We start from the raw sequence: 19,736 nt of genomic DNA, 5'->3' as shown, positions 1-19,736 counted from the left end.
GAGTAGTGGGAGATGAGGGCTGAGAGGCATGAAGAAGAAAGCTGGATAGAAAATCTGAACATTTAGTGTTCAATAAATTAGGTTATTCTGGCAACTATCACTACCCTTAATCAACAACATTTGAGGGTCTACCATGTGTAGAAGCAGCACTTGAGAGAATATATGAGAGCTAGTAGACATGGTCCCTGCCCTCAATGAGCATTCAATATAATAAGCCCATTTTCTAACATAAAAATCCTGCACAGTTTATTTGATCTTCCTGAGGTGTGCCATTTTTTAACATGTTTTGAATTTTGTGATGTAGATCTCAGCTGTAAAAATACATAATAAAATAATAATAATTATGGTATTTTTAAAGCGCTTACTATTTGCCAGACGCTGTACTAAGAGCTGGGGTGGATACAAGCAAATCAGGTTGGACAGTCCCTGTCCCGCATGGGGATCACAGTCTCAATCCCCACTTTACAGATGAGGGAACGGAGGCACAGAGAGGCTGAGGAACTTGCCCAAGGTCACACACCGGCCATGTGGAGGAGCCAGGATTAGAACCTATGACCTTCGGATTCCTAGCCCTGTGCTCTATCTGCTACACCATGCTGCTTCCCCAGTAAAATGGTTATATGAGGTGCTTGCAAGCTTACTTGATTGGAAAAAAGGTGTATTCTTCTCATTATTAATAGCCTGATCTTATGAGGTAACAAAAGATAATTATGTGTAAGAAGAGAGGTCTTTGATTTAACCATGCAATAGCGAACAAAATCTATTGTTTTGCTATTGTAAAAGCTACAAATCTACTAAAGTTGAAGCCCTCCAAAGAAAGGAAGTTTTTCAAAAATGAAAAATTCCAGTAGAATAGTTCACTGATCAAGATGGGTCTCTGACTCAACATTTTGCATGAAATGAGAATCTGTCCACAATATTCTTTATCTTTAGGATATAGTGTAGGTTGGATCCCTCCAAGAAGCTGACGCTCACTATCTCTGTAAGCTTAAGTCACTATAGCTAAGGGGATCACCTTTCTAGTGGAAAAAAAAGAGTATTTATCAGCTTTGTAAGAATGATATTTATAGTGAAAAATACTGGGGGCTATCCAGTAGGGCTTTGTAGACATAATAAATCCCTAATGACCTAGATTTGGAGGGGTGAAAGGAAGGATGGCTCATGTCTATGTGTTCACAGAAAGATGAAGCAGATGAATTACAAGGAAAGATGTCTCCAACATAGACTAAGATAGATGGAGGTGGTCATCAAGCTCCTTCTGAAGAGTAAATGATGGCATTTTGTGAATATGTTCAAGAATGAATTTTCTTTCCTCCTTGGAGCATCACATATTACAATCATAGGACGCTAGGAACATAAGCCGTGCCATGGGTCAGGTAAATAGCCCACAAAGTCTGGAATTACGTCTCCAAAAGTTGCAACAGGATGCTTCAAGGATCCATGTTAGCTGTTGGTGGCCTTCCTTTACATATATCCATCCTAATGTTTAGGGATGTATCATATACCATCCCTAATGTTCCTGTCAGACAGCCCTTTCTCTCTAGGTAATCCAATTTGGACCATAAATTTGCTGATAATTTCAGAGTCCTCAAGTCTGCAATACCAGCTTGTCTACTAGTGTGGCTAGTGACCCAATTTTATACTAGTCAATCCTGCTTGACTGTTTTCTGTCCAGCATGCATAGAGCACTAAGTGCCTCTGTGGCCAGTATTTTTATTAGAAGCATCCCACCTTCCTCCGTCTCGGTTCCTTTTTGCACAGTTCTGAAGTTTGGAAGTACGACCTGTGTTTATGGGAAACTGGGAAGGGCCCTGGGGCAAATCAGGGGAATTGGTGCTCCCCCTGGAAAACTGTTCTAGGTTTCAGGGGGATTGAACAGACTACAGGTGTAATTATATTATTCTGCATGGCTGGCACAATTTACATGGTGCCGTGTGCTTCTTACACTATATATGAAGGCCATCATCAGGAACTACCTTAATAATAATAATAATTACGGTATTTGTTAAGTGTTTACTATGTGCCACGTGCTGTTCTAAACACTGGGGTAGGTATGAGGTAATCAGGTTGGACACAGTCCCTGTTCCACTTGGGACTCACAGTCTTAATCCCCATTTTACCAGTGAGGTAACTGAGGCACAGAGAAAATAAGTGACTTGCCCAAGGTCACACAGAACACACGTGGCAGAGCTGCTATTAGAACCTACAACCTCTGACTCCCAAGCCCATGCTCTGGCCATTATATCATGCTACTTATTCCACCTTCACTGACCTGACAGACTTTAGTCATGTCCGTTCTCAGCCTGTGTCTTTCCAGGTAGAATGTCATAATTGTCTGAATCTCTCCAGACCGTAAACTTTCCACCCCCAGATTATCTTGGCTGCCTTCTCTGCACTGTGATCTTCCTAACAGCACACACTATGTCAAGGCATGTGGAAGCCTCATATATTAATGGTAGCAATGACTACACAGTCACCAGCTAACCTCCCATAGACAATGGAGCCCACAGGTTAAGCACTTCAAGAAAATTCTATTCTTCTAAGGGTTTATATCATATATATATATATATATATATAGAGAGAGAGAGAGAGAGAGAGAGAGAGAGAGAGAGAGAGACAGTTCTGCTGCTCATTCACATTTTACATCAACACATTATTCATTCATACAAAAGGAAATAAGAAAAAAAGAATACGACGTACAAATTCTCTGTGATAAGAAAATACGATTCCTTTAGCTCATTTTCAAGTAAAATGGTAAATATCAAAATGATTACGTTTTTCACATTAGAAAAGATGTTATATTCTGTCAACTCAATCAAGGTGAAATTTTACAGAAAGAGTATTGTTTTTACAATAAAAGCTAACTAGAATGGCTATATTTTTATTTAATAGAAAAATTCCCATCCAAATTCCCATCATTATCTACCTTTCCTTATATAGTTATTATTAATCTTAACTGTATTATTCTAACTGATTTCAAATGCACTGGAGGTTCTGAGGACCCAATTATCTTAGTCAGTTTATGACAAAACACTCTTACACTAGTAAGAGCACAATACAAAAACCCAATTTTTTGCCAGTTGAACTATTTCTATTAGATGTCACCCGGAGATATGTTCATTGGGTAAGTGTGTAATTTTCTCAACATGAATTTCTGTTGTATACATTTTTTTCTTATTTTTAAGATCCAACTTACACTACAATGAACTTTAAAACTTAATGCTGTAACATATGTGCCAATCATATAAATTGTTTCTTTTAAGATTATCTACAGTTTTTCCTTTCTAAATGCAACAATAAATACACAAAGGGAGGCTATAAATTCCTTCCCGTATCTGGAATTTTCAAGTGAATGAATGTATGTTCCCAAGGAAAGGAGCTTAATCCAAACATTTTAGAGCAAGCTGTAAGTAATGCATTTCAGGTTAGCAGAGCTTTTTTTCCTTTGATTTGGATGCAAAGAATACTTATCAATTACTTCTGTGCTGCTCCTATTATCGGGCTATTACATGTATACTTCGGAGCAAACCTTCAATGGAAAAGCAATGCCAGGACTTATGATAAACCTTTTTTCTAAGAAACTCCAAACCCACTGACTGTGTCTTCCTTAACAAGAGGCAGCCTGGTTTGAATGAAAAACATTACACTAGGTAGTCCAGAAATCTTGATCTCACTTTGACTCTGACAGTGAGGAACCCTTGGCTAGTCATTTTACAACTCTTAAGGGTCTCAACAATCACCAATCAATAAAATAGTGAAAATACCAAATGCCCTCACCCCGTCTCATAGAGATTTCTGAAAATACAAATGAGAATGGCTATGTGAAGTGCTTTGATCTATTTTCAAGAAAAGTTTACTAAAAATCCAGGGGACCATCAGTTCTTAATTAATTCTGGTAATCAGGGTAAGAGAAAATGTGGATAAATGAAATCTCACACTTTTAGCAAACAAATTTGACATTCACTCGATAGAAAAAAGAACGGTCAGAAAGAAGATAAATGAACCTCTTTTAACTGTTTCTGCCCACTGTTCTGGGCAGAAGGAAGGCGAGGGGAAGCAAAAAGCTTGAGTACCCACAAATTAATTGAGCCCTGAAAAATCAAGAGCTGGCTGTAATAGCGTTACTATTAAACCATTGCATCGGTGTCAGTAAGTGGGAAATTGATGAATTACCATCCATCAGGATGAGCTAAATGGCTGTCTCATCCGATAGGGGAAGTTAAAGAGGATGGAGAGTAAAGAACAACTGGTTAAAGTACATTTTGTCCACGTGCTTCTCATGAAGCAAACATCAAATGTAAGCAATCTCACTTAGGATGACATCAACACAATCAACATGTATTTGCAATTGGAGTGCACCTGAATTCCATAACATGGATTTGTAATGGAAGCAGAGCAATATCGGTTACTTGGATCTGAAATCTGACTGCAGATTCCACTACCATTAGTCAGAAATGAATTCAATATCGGTATGATTAATGGGACTCAGTAAAGTGGATGCCATTCACTGTACTTATATACGCAATAGAGAAAATACCGTTTTGCTTATTCAGAGCAGAAAGAAGTGATAGTGTTTTTAACCTTGGATATGCAGTGGAGAAAAGTGTCAATACTACCAACGTGAGTTCGCAATTGAGTGTCAATAAAGTTGACAAAAGGAGTTCATAATTAGGAAGATGTAGTTAGTATTGACAGATTTAGAAGATACTATGTCTGAAATCTAATTGGAAATAAAAATTGATCTCTCTGTTCTATAAAGTAGGCCCAAAATGTTACCACCAGCATTTGCTTTGTAATCAAATATTTACTCTAGAGTTTCATTGCCTATGGTATAATTGAACTTATGTAAATTAGTGAATTTGGATCTCTCAAGTAATCATTATACAGTCCCCACTATTGCATTTCCCACTAATGGAAGATATCAGTAAATATTAAGATTCTCTGAAATTATTGGTAAAAATGACTGCGGGAATGTATGTGTTCACAGCACATATTGACTATTGTTACGGCTTTTTAAAATGTCAGGGAAATGCATTCTGAACTCACTTTGACTTTGGGCAAGTCACAACTTCTCTGGGCCTCAGTTCCCTCATCTGTAAAATGGGGATGAAGACTGTGAGCCCAACGTGGGACAACCTGATCACCTTGTAACCTCCCCAGTGCTTAGAACAGTGCTTTTGTTAATATGTTTGGTTTTGTTCTCTGTCTCCCCCTTCTAGACTGTGAGCCCACTGTTGGGTAAGGACTGTCTCTATATGTTGCCAACCTGTACTTCCCAAGCACTTAGTATAGTGCTCTGCACACAGTAAGTGCTCAATAAATACGATTGATTGATTTGCACATAGTAAAATTAATAATCATTATTATTATTATTTCAACTATATTCAATTTGCAAACTGCTCAATATCAAAGAAAATTATATTTTAGAAATTTCATTCAATGTAGATATTTACATGAGTTGCTCTTTTTAATCAGTACTGAGTGGAGGCAGGAACAATGACATCAGTAAGAAAAGGTTAATGTATTTCTTTTAAAGTTATTTTAGAATTTCTCTGCCCCAACTTCTCGCTGCCCCCTCTAAAGAATATCAAAAAATTGGAATGAATCTAAGTGAGCTCTGAAATCATCCTCACATCACCCAAAAAGCCAGCCTTCTGTCTTCTTGTTCCTCTTCTGTTTGAGTTTTATTTTGCTTACAGAAACTGTTGCATTAAAAAAAAATTGGGGGTTTTCCAGTCACCCTTAGAAATTTCCAGTTTTGCATGCTCAAGTCTATTCAAGTTAAACTGAGTTTCTCGCTTACTGTGGGTTTAATTCAGAAGCAGCCCTACCTTCGTCATCTTCCGTTTCTTCCTTGTCACCCTCGTCTAGAAGAGTGTGTGATTTCTGCACGTTTGTGGCATCCTCTTGGTGCAAAAAAGGCTCTAAAATGAACGATAAAGTAGAGTGACTTACTCTGAAACATTGCAAGAGTTTGGTCTTTAGCCAACATTAAACAAAGTTCCATCAAGTAGAAATCATGTGGAGATATAACACTATTTCCCAGTAAATAATATTCTAAAACTGGATAAAGAGTACAAAAGTTGTGTGTGGTTCATGGATTTAATTTATTCAATGGTGGGTTCATTACCTTCGATTTCCATTTGTGAACTTTGGGAGTCTGTGTCCATTTTCATTTCATTCTTCATTGAATCACTCTCTTGTCCTAAGAGCAGTAATAGAAAGTGAAGGAATGATACGAAAATATGAGCTGTTTAACTTCATCTTTATTATTGCAAAGGTAAAGGTCATAAAAAAGTATTTTTTTCAATTGCAAAAATAAAAAAGCCCTAAGTTATGATTTAACAGTACTTGTTAAGTGCTTACTTTTTGCTAGGCACTGACTAAATTCTGGGGAGATACAAGATAATATTTTTCCAATATTCAAGTACATTTATGAGATTTGTAAGCACAGCATAGGAAAGATTCCTGGAAATGCAAGGACATTCGAAATACAAATACATTTAAGTAGTATCATAGAAATGCTATTTCCTTAAGAAACAAACAAATAAAACAATCCGGGCTCTGGGCCCAGCTGTATGTAGTGTTCTTTGAGAGATGAAAACTGGTAGGAGATTGTTATCTGACTACTATTTCCCTTCCAGGGTTCCTGCTCCAATTCAATGAGTCCAATCACTGTAATCAACTGTGTCTGATCCGACTATACCTACCTCAGCCCTGAAAATCACGAGTTCCCTCCACATATTGACTATGGAACTGACCCATGAGTACATAATGGGAAATTTATGGAGTTATTTTTGCAGTATGTCCCAGCGGACAGAGCAAGAGCCTGGGAGTCCGAAGGACCTGTGTTCTATTCCCAGTTCTGCCATTTCTCTGCTGTGTGACCTTGGCCAAGACACTTAACTTCTCTGTGCCTCAGGTAGCTGATCTGTAAAATGGGGATTAAGACTGTGAGACCCATGTGGGACATGGATTGTGCCCAACCTGATTAGCTATGCCAGCACTTAGTAGAGTGCCTGGCACATAGTAAGCCCTTAACAAATACCACAAAAATGTTTCCTGTGACTACTGGCAACACTTAAGATACTAGGGAGTTGTGTTTTTGGTTTTTTTTTTAAAAAAACAGGATGTACCAGGCTATCCTCTAGAATATAGCAGTGTTGACTGGGATGATATTTATATGCTAAAGCTCAAGGCACCTGTCAAACTCTGAAGTTAGAACTGATTATTTAAGTACAGATTTTCTCGTTTCCTCATGGGCCCTGTTTTCTGAACATTAAAGCGGCTCATTAACATCTTGATTATAAACTCATTATGGGCAGGGAATGTGTCTATTTATTGTTGTTCTGTACTCTCCCAAGTGCTTAGTACAGTGCTCCAGACACAGTAAGTGCTCAACAAATATGATTAAATGAATGAATGAATCTCTGCCCAAGACGGGACAGGATAAAGGAAAGAGTGGATGTTCCTATAAGGCCAATTAGATAGCCATTCTGATGAAAAGTTGGTAGAGGTCTAGGTAAAGTTTTTTTCCAAAAGAAGATCTAGGGATTATTCTTGCCCCTCATTAACAACTAAAATTATCTAGCACCTCAATTCACTACTTGTGACCAAGAATCTGTGTTTGGATAGGTCAAAATAAAGGGAAAGAGAAGCAATTATTCTGTGATTTCCAGATATGTAGTTTGTTTTGACCTGCTAAACTCTCCATTTTGCTTTCATAGACACAGTACAAAAATCTGAGATGAGAGTTCAAAACTTACCCTCTGCAAGATCCTGCTCACCCACGGAATAATGGGTTGGTTCATCCTCCTGAATAACTTGGCCATCTTCTGAGAAGTCTGCTAGGGGAAACACAAATACACTCTAAAGTGGGCATCTATATAATTAAATATTTGGTTTAAAAAGATATCATTTTGCTAAAATGCAACATTAAAATACTTAAAAGATACTGCTCATCTAGAGCAGTGAAATTCATAGCAAAAGCAAGATGATTGCTAATAAGCACTCAGGCTGAATCGCTGAAACGAAAGCAAGTAACGAGAATATGGCAAATGCTTTTCCCCCAAAAGAGAGAACAATATTTCCACTTGACAAATACCAAAAAATTATAATTTGAAGAACCATGACATCTGTCTGTTAGAGCAGCAACCTATATACATTAGCACAATCTAAGTAAGAAACTTAAATATTAGCCCACACCAGGAAAACTCTGCACCCAATCATGTAAGCTACTTGAGGCTGGGATGATGTTTTCACAGAGAAAGCACTCAACAAATATTATTGACTAATTAATCAAGGATCACTTTCAGTGACCCAGGCAGTTAAATCCTGACACTGAATTCTGTTTCTTGGATACTTCCACTGTTCAATGGTGTGAGGATTGATAAAGCAGGAGAAAACCAATTCAAGAAGACTACTGTGTCCATTAGGAGATTAAAGACAGAATGTGGCATTAAGACTGAGTCCAAAGTAAGGGGATATAGAGTAATTATAGTGTCCGTCCTTCTTTACAGTTGGGAGACCAAGGCCTATTACAGATACCAAATTTGATTTCTTGAGCAGTTCTGCTAACGCCACTTAGGCTTGCTCAATCAATGGTATTTACTGAATGCTTACTATGTGCACAGCACATGCAGCATGGCTTAGTGGAAAGAGCATGGGCTTGAGAGTCAGAGGTCGTGGGTTCTAATCCGGACTCCGCCACTTGTCAGCTGTGTTACTCTGGGCAAGTCACTTCACTGTGCCTCAGTTACCTCATCTGTAAAATGGGGATTAAAACTGGGACAATCTGATACACTTATATCTCCCCCAGTGCTTAAAACAGTGCTTGGCACATATTACGTGCTTAACAAATACCATTATTATTATTAGTATTGCTGTTATTAGTATTAAACATTAACTAGCCAAACCGGGGCCCAAACAGTGAAGTCCTGGAATGCAGACAGAGCACCAGTATCAACAAAACAATGTCTTTCACACAGGCCTTCACAACACAGGTCATGAGAGAAGAATGGATGACAGTGGGAATGTAGACTGCAAGGTCTTTGTGGGCCAACCAACTCTACTGTATTGCACTTTCCCAAGTACTTAGTACAGTACTCTGTACAAAGTAAGCTCTCAATAAACACCATTGACTGAAAATAGGACAGCCAAACTGCTGCTCTATACTGAGCTGAAATAGGGTAACAAATAAACAGAAAGGACAGAAGAAATACTCTACACACACCATGAAGCAAAACCTCAAACAACATGGAAAAGTAGCAACGAACTGAAAGATGACAACGGGAAGACAAATTGTCCTCGAATGCAGGAAACAGAATTGGCATGACTAGTCTGGAGCAGACACTTCAGGAAGATTGGGTCACCAAGAGAGAGAAACAAAAATAGTGTCCAACACTAGAAGAAACAAATGAACAGCTCACCAGATAGAAAGTTTTACATGCCCTTGATGCAAAAAGGATTGCTTTTGCATTGATTAAAAAACAAAACTCACTGTCAATAATGTCATCTTCGAACCTGAAGGAAGGTTATGTACTTTCCTTCACACAGCTGGATATTCCTTCAGTTTTAGGATGGACTTAAGTGTTCAATATGTGCCATGCACTGTACTAAGCACTAGAATAGACACAAGAGAAACAGGTAGCCTTGCCCCATATGGGGCTCTCAGGCTAAATCTGAGGGAGGATGAGTTAATCCCCATTTTACAGATGAGGTAACTGAGGCACAGAGAAGTGAAATGACTTGCCCAAGGTGATATAGTAAACAGGTAGCAGAACCATAATTAGAACCAAGGTCATCTGACTCTCAGGCCCGTTCTCTTTCCATTAGGCCATGCTGCTTCTCTTGCTTCTGTGACTCTAGGATATCATTTCCATAAAGAATATACCACAGTATGTTCCATAAACAAAACTTGCCACTTTGACAAAAACTTCTACCAGCACATGTATGAAAAACCCATTGAAATAATGGGGTCTTCAGTTCCAAAAGATCCCTTTTTATACCACTGTAAGCTCAACCGTGGGCCAAGGAGCTTCTGATTTGAACCTGTCAAGAGCAACCTTTAATAGATAAGTGAGAAACCTGGGTAGTTCACATCTGATCCAGAGTTAATCACCAGCGAAGCAGGTATACCCCAGAGTATGTGGCTTTAATGAACTGAAAACGATTCCCCAGGGCAAATATTATCTCATCAGAGAACAACAATAGCTTTAGAACTCCGAATTTAGAGGCAAAACTGAGACTCCAGTTATATTTCAAACTGTGATTTCACACCTTTCAAATCAGTTCTAACTTCCATGGGGTTCAATTTGGCCTTTTTATTTTGGACTTGAAATGTTGGCTGCTCTGCCCAGGAAATTTACAGTCTAATAGCAGTGAAAGTACAACTATGATTTAGAATGTATTACTCTAATCATTCTCAAACAGAATTTTATAAATTAATCTTCGCATATAGCCAAAAATGTATGTAATTCATAACATTATCACTGTTTAACATTCCTGATGACATCATAAAAAATAAAATGGTCAAGGTTTAGGAATGGCTGTCACAGCCATTTTAGCTACGGGCTATGGAAAATGACAACCAATTTTGTTTAGTTTTCTTCCTCCCCCTGCCTGACTACAACTTCAACTTACACTTAATACTAACAAATATTTCCAGAATGAAAAATTTTTCCATTTCCACATAAAATCAATCCAAGGTAACTTGAGTAAACATAAACTGTAGTCCATAATAACAGATTGAGTGTAGGTGTAGAGGAGGTTTTACCCTTCAGTACTCTCCATTACAGCAAGCAGCAACCTTATTTCACTACACTTTCAGAAACACGGGATTTGACCTTGTACATGTAGTTTAAGTGCTACCATCTAATCAGAATAGCTGCAGATTTGATTTTGTAGTGTGGGCGGGGCCTGACAGATTGAGCTAGTTCTTGCATGGTGAAATGTTTCACTGCTTTAAAAAGTGGGGGTTCCTTATTATTTTGGAGGCAATCTAAATCACAACACATATACTGAATTGTGAAGTTTTCCTGCTCCAAAAAGTACAATTTGATAGTGGCATGAAACATGATATATATGACTTACTTCTGAGTTTGTCAATGTCATTGTAACAGGTGAGAACAGGAATTACATTTAAATGCAGAATTTGACATTCAAAATCTTTAAGGTTAAAGCAATATCAGAATTTAACAAGGGCCAGCATTCAAACCAAAGCTCCAACAATAGATTTTTTTAAAAAATAGCAAGAAAAAAGCCCACGTGGGATAGAGACTGTGTCTGATCCAGTTATGTTTTACCTACCCAATGCTTAGAACACAAAAAAACACTAAAGAACACTAAATATACTTAACACTTTATAAATTAAACTACTGGCCCCTCACTTAGAAAATACTACAGAAACCAAAAATATTTCATAGTTTAAAATGAAAGACACAAAAGTAAAAACAACTCACTTAAAATACTGCATTTTTATGTTGTATATATATATATATATGCATGTATATACATATATACACACACGTTTGTGTTACAAAACTATACAACAACATTATTGACATATATATATGCATGAGTGTGCCTTTTTTTGTAGAGATTAGGTACTTCCTACCCACATCTCATTCTTGGCAGCCCAAAGCTGTGGTATGGAAAGGTGGTTTGTTTAGTTACTAAGAAGCAAGAAGTCAAAAGTCCCACACAGATAATCAGGAAATAATGATAATTGTTGGTACTAATGTGTCAAGCACTGTGCTATTATATCCCACCATCCTCAGTGGATCCAAGAAGATGCCTATGGCCCAGCCCAAGCACACAGCTTGGAACATATAGTCCCCTCCCCTGCCCAATTCCTATTGCACATACTATATGCCAAGCACTGGGGTAGATACAAGTTAATCAGGTTGGACCTAGTCACTGCCCCACATGGGGCTCACAGTCTTAACCCCCATTTTACAGATGAGGGAATTGAGGTGTAGAAAAATGAACTGACTTGCCCAGGGTCACTAAATAGTCCAGTGGCAGAGTCAGGATTAGAACCCAGGTCCTTCTGACTCCCAGATGTGTACTCTATCCACTAGGCCATGTGGTTTCTCCTATTGTTATTAGGAAGGCATTAGTGTGCTGAGATTAGGATCAATTTATTTCCTTATTTCCCTCCCTTGTCCCTTTAGTGGATTAAACAATGTTTACCGGAGAATGGAATGCTTGTTTTATAGATCTTTTGCCATTCTCTATGGCATCGAATAGAACACACTGCCCAGAGTAGGTTCTCCATAAATATTGTTGTTTATAACAAATATGCCAACAAGGACTACCTGCTAGTGTTTGAAGTGAAAAGAATATTGGGGGTTTATTTTTTAAGAGGTCAGGAGAACCTTTTGGATTCATTTCTTTCAGACACTCTTTGAAAGTCAGTCACTTTCAGCATACAAAATACAGCTGGTCCTTCTTACCCAGGAGAAGTGAGGCACCTTTGTAAAAAGATTAAAAAGAGGGAACCTAGTCATGAAGAACGAACAAACTGGATTTGGTTTTTCAGTGTATCTCTTGAGAGAGAAATCAAGGGGCATCTGATATTCCAGCAAATGAAGTGGAGGAAGCTGAGACTATTAAGTATTTTGCTTCATAAACAGAGAAAAATGTTTAGAAATAAAGTACAACAAAGGGCCTGTTGACAGGTATGATGAGCACTGCTTTGAAAATATTTTCATTCCCATAGTTTAATCTACAGCTCTTCTAGATTGGGTACACTGGTGCTATCATTTTCATGAATTTATAAAATAGGTCTTTATGGATACACTGGTTTACACTTATTTGGGAACACGATTGTTTTAGTTATTTGTTCAGTTTTCTGAGCATTATAACATTTAGTTAGGCACTACCACCAAGGGCAAGATGGGACTTGGTTTACAGAGTTGATTTTGGAGTGGAATGCACCTGGAGAAGACCTATCCAAATAACAAGAAAAGTACAGATATTATCCTTACCTCAAACTCAAGAAGATATCACGCCATTTCCTTCTATTCCCCAAATCCCTGCTTTCACCTGACCTCTACTGAATCAAACTACTCAGTGATAAGCTTTGCACAAAATTGCCTATAATGAACCATCAAAGAGTAAAAATGCTCAGAATTGGGAAAAAATAATAATAATGCTGGTATTTGTTAAGCGCTTACTATGTGCAGCGCACTGTTCTAAGCGCTAGGTTAGATACAAGGTTATCAGATTGTCCCATATGGGGCTCACAGTCTTAATCCCCATTTTACAGATGAGGGAACTGAGGCCCAAAGAAGTGAAGTGACTTGCCCAAATTCACACAGCTAACAAGTGGTGGAGCTGGGATTAGAACCCATGACTTCTGACTCCAAGACCCATGGTCTATCCACTATGCTATGCTGCTTGGATAGGATCATGAATATCCTTAATTTGTAATGAAGAAAGCGACAAGAATCATTCATTATATATCTCAAAAAAAATAAAATAATAGGAATAGTCCATACAAGGTGTTTCCCAAAGCAGGGCCTATCAACAGGCTATGATAATTAGCAGCAACAGCCATCATCTTTATAGTTGATATAAAAGGATGGCTACTTGCACCCTATTTTTGACCCCTACTAATCATCCTTGTATTCTGGCTGCCTTCCCCCACTGGGCCCTAAGCTTCAGCAAGGGCCCTAAGCTTCAGAGAAGCAGCGTGGCTCCGTGGAAAGAGCATGGGCTTTGGAGTCAGAGGTCACGGGTTCAAATCCTGGCACCACCACTTGTCAGCTGTGTGACTTTGGGCAAGTCACTTAACTTCTCTGGGCCTCAGTTACCTCAACTGTAAAATGGGGATCAAGACTGTGAGCCCCACGTGGGACAACCTGATCACCTTGTAACCTCCTTAGCACTTAGAACAGTGCTTTGCATGTAGTAAGTGCTTAATAAATGCCATTATTATTATTATTGTTATTATTCAGCAGCTCAGGTGCAGCCATGAGATACCAGGGTTCCAGACTCCAACTTCACCCTGCTTCCAGTGAGTCCAGTCAGTCAAGCAATCATATTTATTGAGCACTTACTATGTGCAGAGCACTGTATTAAGAGTAAGTTCATTGTGGGCAGGGACTGTGACTTTCTATTGTTACACTGTACTCTCCCAAGTGCTTAGTACAGTTCTCTGCACACAGTAAGCACTCAATAAATACGAATGAATGAATGAATGAAGTTTGGGGGAGTACAGCACAAAAACATAACAGACACATTCTCTGCCCACAAGGAGCTCTCCAGCCTGCTTATGCAATTTCTGCACATACACTACACTGCTTAACCATAGTGAGTTCTGTCTGAGACAAAGCTCTGATAACTTGCAAGAAAACAGATTTTGCTGGAAGCATTAGAAAGGCCCGTTAAGCTTCCATAAAATGACAAGAGATTCATGGCAAACCTGCGCCAACTCTGCCCAAAATGAGCATCACAAATGAACATTCCAATAACTTTGACATTTGATATAGCCAAATTTTTAAATTTCTGATTGGCCTTGTACTGCATGACTTGCATACCCAGGGGGTTTGCCTCTGACGCTAACTGAAGAAAACAAAAGCACATAATTTAGTTTCCATACTTTCTGGTTCCAACCTATAGAGTGTACATTTGAGTCTTGTAGGGCAAACCCTCCAAAACCAAGTGTCTATTTATTGGGAAGATGGGGAAGCGAAAGGTATTTAAAGAGTTGTGGCAATGAAGGATCAGAAGTTCATCTCTGAGTGTCAGAACATTTTTTTCCATTCCCACCTCCTAGCTTTCTAAAAAAAAAAAAAAACTCTGATTGGGAGTACTGTTGGCCCAACCCAGCAGTCCTCATTATTGATGTGGAAGTGGGCAAAAGGTCAGCAGCAAGATAGATAATAATAATGATGGCATTTGTTAAGCACTCACTATGTGCAAAAGCACATTCTAAGCGCTGGGATTGATGTGACGAGGTTGGTGTTAGAGAACCAAAGTGTGGGGGCTGGACTGGAGTAGGAAATCAGTGAGTTGAGACAGGAGGGGTGAGCTGATTGCATGCTTAAAATCCATCCCTAAAGAGTTTCTGATGTAGAGATGGATAGGCAACCACTGGATGTTCTTGAGGAATGGAGAGATGGTGACTGAATATTCTTTTTTTTTTTTTAAATGATCAGGGCAGCAGAGTGAAGTAAGGACTGGATGGGGAGAAACTGAAGGCAAGAAGGTCAGCAAGAAGGCTGATTCAGTAGTCAAGGTGGATATGATAAGTGTTTGGATCAGCAGTTTGGATGGAGAGGATAGGGCAGATTTTAGCCATGTTGTAAAAGTAGAACTGACAGGACCTGGTGGCAGACTGAATATGTGGGTGGAATGAGAGATATGAGTTAAGGATAATGCCAAGGTTATGGGCTTGTGAGACCGGAAGAAGAGTGGTATGATCTACAGTAATGGGAAAGTCAGGGGAAGGAGAGGATTTGAGTGAGAAGTGGAGGAGTTGCTTTTTTGGGCATGCTAAGATTGAGATGAGGGTGGGACATTCAAGAAGAGATGTCCTGAAGGGAGGAGGAAATGCAAGAGGAGAGAGGTCAGGGTTGGAGAGGTGGATCTGGGAATCATCCGTGCAGAAATGGTAGTTAAAGCCAAAAGAGTGAATGAATTCTTCAAGGCAGCGGGTGTAGATGGAGAATAGACCTGATTCCTTAGGGACTCCCTCAGTTAGAGGATGGGAGGCAGAGAAGGAACCTCGAAAGAGAATGAAAAGGAGCAGTCGAAGAGGAGAAGAAATGGGAGAGAAGATGTCAAGTGAAACTAAGATTAGATAATGTTTCAAGGAGAAGGGGGTGGTTCACATTATCAGTAGCAGTTGAGAGGTCGAAGAAGATTAGGATGAAGATAAATTATTATCCATTTTATGCTGTTTACATTCCCTATAGATAAGCATGCATCTGTGAAAGAACTGTCTAAATAACAAGATGAGCAAAGATAACATCTTCATTGATTTTAACACTTCTTGCCATGGATTTCATTAGAGGTAAAACTAAAACATTACAGTCATGTACTTCCCCAGTGGATTATTTCTCTAAGGTCAGATCTACACAGTCACACAATTAGCCATATAATTAGCCAAAGAACTTACCCCCTAACCCCTCCTACTTAGATGGAATTCCACAGTTAATTGAAGAGCATATTTATTCTAAATTATTCAGATCATACCCCAACACTTTTCAAAGTGGCAGCTAGTGGTCCACGGGGATCTATTGTGATTTATGAATAATCTCTAAGACAAAGGTGCCTTGGGTAAGAGGCTAGGAGGGAGGACAAGGCTATGCTGATTTTCCTATTTCTAGAAAGGAATCTACTACCTATGCCTAGGAATGACTCATCAACTAATTCATTCATTTAACCATATTGAGTGCTTACTGTGTGTAGAGCACTGTACTAAGTGCTTAGCACTGTACTAAGTGCTTAAATCTAGCCCAAGCTTTCTGCATTCCCAAGTCAAACACTGATTTCTATGGAATAGACTCTAGACTGTAAGGTCATCGTGGGTAAGGAATGTGTCTGTTTAACGTTCTATTGTACTCTCCCAAGTGCTTAGTACAGTGCTCTGCACACAGTAAGTGCTCAATAAATATGACTGAATGAATCAAAGACTAAAATTTTCCTCTCCTTAATTCACTGAGGGGGAAGGTAGACCCCACTACATGGTCCACCAGGCCCCAACTTCATTAGTGTGGCCTTGGTGCTGAACATATCAAACTCTCAGAACAGTAGTTTTTCTTCCCATAGATTGCTTCACCCTGTCTTTTTTCAGAATATTTTCCCACAGTAAACTGAAGACCAGCTACTGGAAAACCCTTTATTATCTATCTAGACAGCAAGATGAAAAATTCCTAAAATCATAAGTAATTCTGATACCACTCAGACCACTTTTTCCAAAAAAAGGCACTAATACAAGCTATACATGACAGATACACCTCTGTGTTTTCTACTTACAAGTGGAAAGGGAAGATGCTTTACTGATAATTTGTATTCCCGTATTTAGCAGGCTGTAGCGCAAGAGTTGCATTCTTAAAAAACCCACATTAAGGAAAATTTGTGCTACACTATTCACCTGTGTCCTACATTGTGGGTATGTGTATAGCTGTTTCTTCCACACCTTGTCTTGCTGAATCAAAACAGGCACACCCGGCAGGAAGAACATGCCCTAATTCCGGTAGAGCATTTTAGGCAAAATGTGTAGCAGATGAACGTGGATTCTGGCTAAGTGATTGTACTTGATGATTCAGGGAAGATCTGCTTCAGAATAGGGGAATGGACCATATAATCATAGTGATGGTATTTGTTAGGCTCTTACTATTTGCCAAGTACTGTTCTAAGCATTGGGGTAGATACAAGGTAATCAGCTTGGCCCACGTGCGGCTCATAGACTTAATCCCCATTTTACAAATGAGGTAATTCAGGCACAGAAAAGTTAAGTGACTTGCCCAGAGTCACACAGCCAATAAGTGGTGGAGTCAGGATTAGAACCCACGACCTCTGACTCCAAAGCCCAAGCTCTTGCCACTAGGCCACGCTGCTTCTCTATGACTTTTGCACATTACTTCTAGCACCAACAAGTTTTATCATTGTTTGACTTGGCAAATATAATATGACAAAATGTTAAGGCCTAATTAACATTAGGCTCCTAATTGGTCGAGTCTGCATGACTGTCTCTTTTGCACGAGGAAAACAAGCTCTGATCCTTTTCACCATAATGTACTCATATATGTGGAAAACTAAAGAAAAATAGTAAAATAAAATATCAATGAAAATGTGTATCCAATGCTATCAGTGTTTGTTCAGAAAGTTCATCTTCCTGATTTGATTAAAAAAATAACATTTCCCCTGTTTGCCATTCGTCATCCAACTGTTCACTTTATTCCTTTGAGGTAGCAGTTTAATTCCATTCAGTATGCATAAAACTTCCTTTCCAAGCAATTTGTGACACTAAATATTACCAGTGATGAAGGCAAGACAAAAGATTGCTGCAGAGGGAAAAATCTGCCTTCAAGAATTGCAGTAGAGCAAGCTGATGTTATAACTTGCTTGTCTCTCTCATTAAACATTTGCCAGCAGAAACACATTGAAAATATGAAATACCCCACACCACCAATACTGATTGTGCGGTGCCTACATCAGGTATTGGAAATAGGAAGTCTCACAAAGAATATGGGCCAAAGAAAACTCCACCCCACTTTCATTTTCTCTTCTACTGAACATGGACATGTCTGACTTCATCTGGGTCATATTGCCATCCCTGGTGCTTTTCTAATATCCCATCTTATGAATAATTCATTCATTCATTTAATCGTATTTACTGAGCGCTTACTGTGTGCAGTGCACTGTACTTAGCGCTTGGGAAGTACAAGTTTGCAACATATAGAGACAGTCACTACCCAACAACGGGCTCACAGTCTAGAAGGGGGGCTGTGCCCCCTGTGCTTGCGGGGTCTGCTTCTTTGGAAACCCCAAATTTACACAGCACCCTCTGAGTCTCTCATTCTTTGACTACTTTTTAAAGTAATTTTACTCACATATGACAATTTGGAAAGACTCAATCAATGGCATTTATTGAGTGATTACTATGTGCAACGCACCGTACTAAGCTCTTGGAAGAGCGCAACAGAATAAGCAGATACGTTCCCTCCCCATAACGAGTTTACATTCTTGTGGGAGAGACAGACATTAGTATGAATAAGTAATTTATAATATATAATTTAAAGTTTGGTACATAAGTGCTGTGGGACTGGGGGTAGGACGAATATCAAACATCCAAAAGTCACAGATCAAAGTGCATAGGTGATGCTGAAAAGAGAGCGAGCTGGAGGAAAGAGGGGTCATTTGGGAAAAGCTCCTTGGAGAAGATGTGACCTTAATAATGCTTCGAAGGTGGAGAGAGTGATTGTCTGGATTATATATATTTCTAGGCCCTGAGCCCATTGTTGGGTAGGGATTGCCTCTGTTTGTTGTTGAACTGTACTTTCCAAGCACTTAGTACAGTGCTCTGCACACAATAAGCACTCAATAAATGCAACTGAATAAATGAATATGGAGGGGGAGGAAGTTCCAGGCTAGGGGGAGGATGTGGTAAAGGGTTCAGAGGTGAGAAAGTTGAGATCAGTGCACGGTGAGTAAGCTGGCGCTAGGGGAGCGGAGTATGCAGGCTGGGATAAAGTAGGAGATTAGTGAGGTGAGGTAGGATGGCTAAGGAAGAGCTAAAATATTTTAAGTTACATAATAAATGCCCCCCACAGGGTAGAAACATGTCAGTTTGATATATTTTGTAGGTATATACTTAGGCTGCTGCCCGGATCATCTTTGTGCAGAAACGTTCTGCGCATGTTTCTTCCCTCCTCAAAAATCTCCAGTGGCTACCAGTCAACCTACGCATCCAGCAAAAACTCCTTACTCTCGGCTTCAAGGCTCTCCATCATCTCGTCCCCTCCTACCTCACCTCCCTTCTCTTCTTCTACAGCCCAGCCCGCACCCTCCACTCCTCTGCCGCTAACCTCCTCACCGTACCTCGTTCTCACTGTCTCACCGTCGACCCCCTGCCCACGTCATCCCCCTGGCCTGGAATGCCCTCCCTCCGCACATCCGCCAAGCTAGCTCTCTTCCTCCCTTCAAAGCCCTACTGAGAGCTCACCTCCTCCAGGAGTCCTTCCCAGACTGAACCCCCTTTTTCCTCCCCCCCATCCCCTCCA

The 19,736-nt window shown here is 39.5% G+C and overlaps 1 protein-coding gene across 2 annotated transcripts in view; it reads right to left on the bottom strand.

Moving 5' to 3' along the window:
• MACROD2 (mono-ADP ribosylhydrolase 2) overlaps positions 1 to 19,736 on the bottom strand; it is a 1,236,128-nt gene that overhangs the window by 38,560 nt on the left and 1,177,832 nt on the right. The window contains exons 14-16 of one of the 2 annotated variants that reach the window (XM_038750842.1): positions 7,767 to 7,847; positions 6,131 to 6,205; positions 5,832 to 5,924 (exon numbers count right to left, since the gene is read on the bottom strand). In XM_038750842.1, coding sequence (XP_038606770.1) covers positions 5,832 to 5,924; positions 6,131 to 6,205; positions 7,767 to 7,847 — 249 coding nt within the window. The remainder of the gene's footprint in view (positions 1 to 5,831; positions 5,925 to 6,130; positions 6,206 to 7,766; positions 7,848 to 19,736) is intronic. The other variant, XM_038750843.1, reaches the window with a different exon arrangement.

Source organism: Tachyglossus aculeatus, chromosome 9 (genome assembly GCF_015852505.1).
Source record: "Tachyglossus aculeatus isolate mTacAcu1 chromosome 9, mTacAcu1.pri, whole genome shotgun sequence".
Taxonomy (NCBI): Eukaryota; Metazoa; Chordata; class Mammalia; order Monotremata; family Tachyglossidae; genus Tachyglossus; species Tachyglossus aculeatus.
This window is presented reverse-complemented; position numbering and strand designations above follow the sequence as displayed.